Genomic DNA, 1,752 nt, shown 5'->3' with positions numbered 1-1,752 from the left:
TCTGGTCTGCATAGGAGGTGGTGCCTCGCAGGAAGCTTTCAACTGCCCTTGCTTGCCAAAACCTGGGAAACAGAAGAAACGAGCTTTTTGTTTTGGAGCAAGGGGAGTATTTTATCACAACTATAATTTAAATCTCATTTCCCCCTCTGTTTCATTCCAACCCAAAGCTGGAGTCAGACCTGTTGATCCTGCAGACCACCACGGACTGTACTGGGGCGGAGGTCCAGTGCGAGCTCTGGTGTTCCCCCTCCCTGCGCTGCCATCGCAGCCAAGAGCAGCAAAGCCAGAGCTTTTCACCGGTTACGATTTCCGAGCCTTTCCACCTGCTACGAGCTGGATGAAAACAAACCCACTTCCTGGTCACCTCAAACCAGTGTGTTGCAGTGCAAAGCGAACCCACCTGAAGGAGGACTCAGCTGGCTCCTTCTTCATGACCTGGAGCAGTCTGGTCAGCAAACCTCTCTTCCCATCACAGACAAGGCTCCTAGAGCAAGGGAAGAGATGACAGCATGAGAGACGGGCTGGCAAGAACCGAATCTCGGGAACACTGAATCCAGCATCTTCTCCAGAGCTTCTGAAGATCAAAACCCTAGTACTACAGACACGGTACCAATATTCACTGACTTCTGTTAGGTAGAAGAGTTCTCCTCACCGCCTTTGGTTAATGTCTGCAGTACCTGCACCACGACTTCCAAATAAATTTAGAAGAAAAATAATTCATTTGCTCTCAAAATTTTAATGATTTCAGAAATATCAATTCACAGCTTGTAGGAATTAAAGCATTAGGAAAAAAACCAAACCACACACCACATTTGAGCTTAGGAATGAAGGAAAAACACGTCTTTTTTTGCTCAATAAATATAAAGGAAGCTCTAAGTTCCATTCAGGAGGCAGAGCGTTGAAACCTGGATGTGGCAGGAGGCGATCTCTTGTATGTACTACCGAAAGTATCTAGGCTGTACAACCGCAATACTACTTGTGTTAAAGAGCCTCCTCAGAGGAGCATCCACCTGCACGCGGGAGCAACGCCTTCATCTCACGTAAGAAGAAAAGCCAACAGAAGGACCTCCAACAAAACGGGTGACATCAAACGTGCCCGCAAAAAGCTAGAGGCTGCTGAGCTGGACCCTCTGTCCCCACTCACCTGTCTGTGTTGACAACCGCATCCACCTCGGGGATGTTGGCTTTGTGGGAGATCGCACTCAGCTCATTAAGTTCTTGGCTGTTTAAAAGGAGATACTTGTTCCTAAAGCAAGATAGTCGGGGAGAAAAACGCTGTGAATTCAGAGGCAGTGCAGCTCCCTGCCGGGTAGAGACAGGCGCCTCTGAGGGTCCCAGCCCCTCAGCTTTCACCTCCCGGCTCCTCACAGCCCTTCACTCCACTCCCCTCCCCTCCACCAAGGGCTCCCCACAGCAAGGCAGGCGCTGCTGCTTTGTCAGCCACCACCACCAGCTGCCAAAGACAAGTTTCGACACTGACCGGCTTTGAGACGGCAGCTCTTCGCTGACCTGTTCGGCGTCTTATGGTTTGGTTTGGAAATCTTTGATTCTAGATAACACTCATTTTTAAAAATCTCAGCAACATTTTGCTGTATTTCAGAAGACTTACACAGCAAACTTTTCCACAGCTTCCTACAGTTTTTCTTTGTTTTGTAGTAACCATGCTCATTATCAGTAATAAATCTCAGTTAGAAAGCAGAAACTGCCCAAAAATACTCAATCATCTTGGTATTTCATTACTCTGAGCAAATG

At 47.9% G+C, this 1,752-nt stretch overlaps 1 protein-coding gene across 1 annotated transcript in view; it reads right to left on the bottom strand.

The window, feature by feature from the left end:
- The window catches only part of TRPC4AP (transient receptor potential cation channel, subfamily C, member 4 associated protein), a gene marked incomplete at its 5' end in the record, with an annotated part of 23,169 nt that overhangs the window by 4,984 nt on the left and 16,433 nt on the right, over positions 1-1,752 (bottom strand). The window contains 3 exons of the mRNA XM_010139600.1: positions 1-62; positions 401-484; positions 1,145-1,246. The exon at positions 1-62 is cut by the window's left edge and continues 18 nt beyond it. Of these exons, the coding sequence (XP_010137902.1) occupies positions 1-62; positions 401-484; positions 1,145-1,246 (248 nt within the window). The remainder of the gene's footprint in view (positions 63-400; positions 485-1,144; positions 1,247-1,752) is intronic.

This window comes from Buceros rhinoceros, unplaced genomic scaffold, assembly GCF_000710305.1.
Source record: "Buceros rhinoceros silvestris isolate BGI_N320 unplaced genomic scaffold, ASM71030v1 scaffold2147, whole genome shotgun sequence".
NCBI classification, from domain to species: domain Eukaryota; kingdom Metazoa; phylum Chordata; class Aves; order Bucerotiformes; family Bucerotidae; genus Buceros; species Buceros rhinoceros.
The sequence above is the reverse complement of the archived record's forward strand: the minus strand, read 5'-3'. Positions and strand labels throughout refer to the sequence as shown.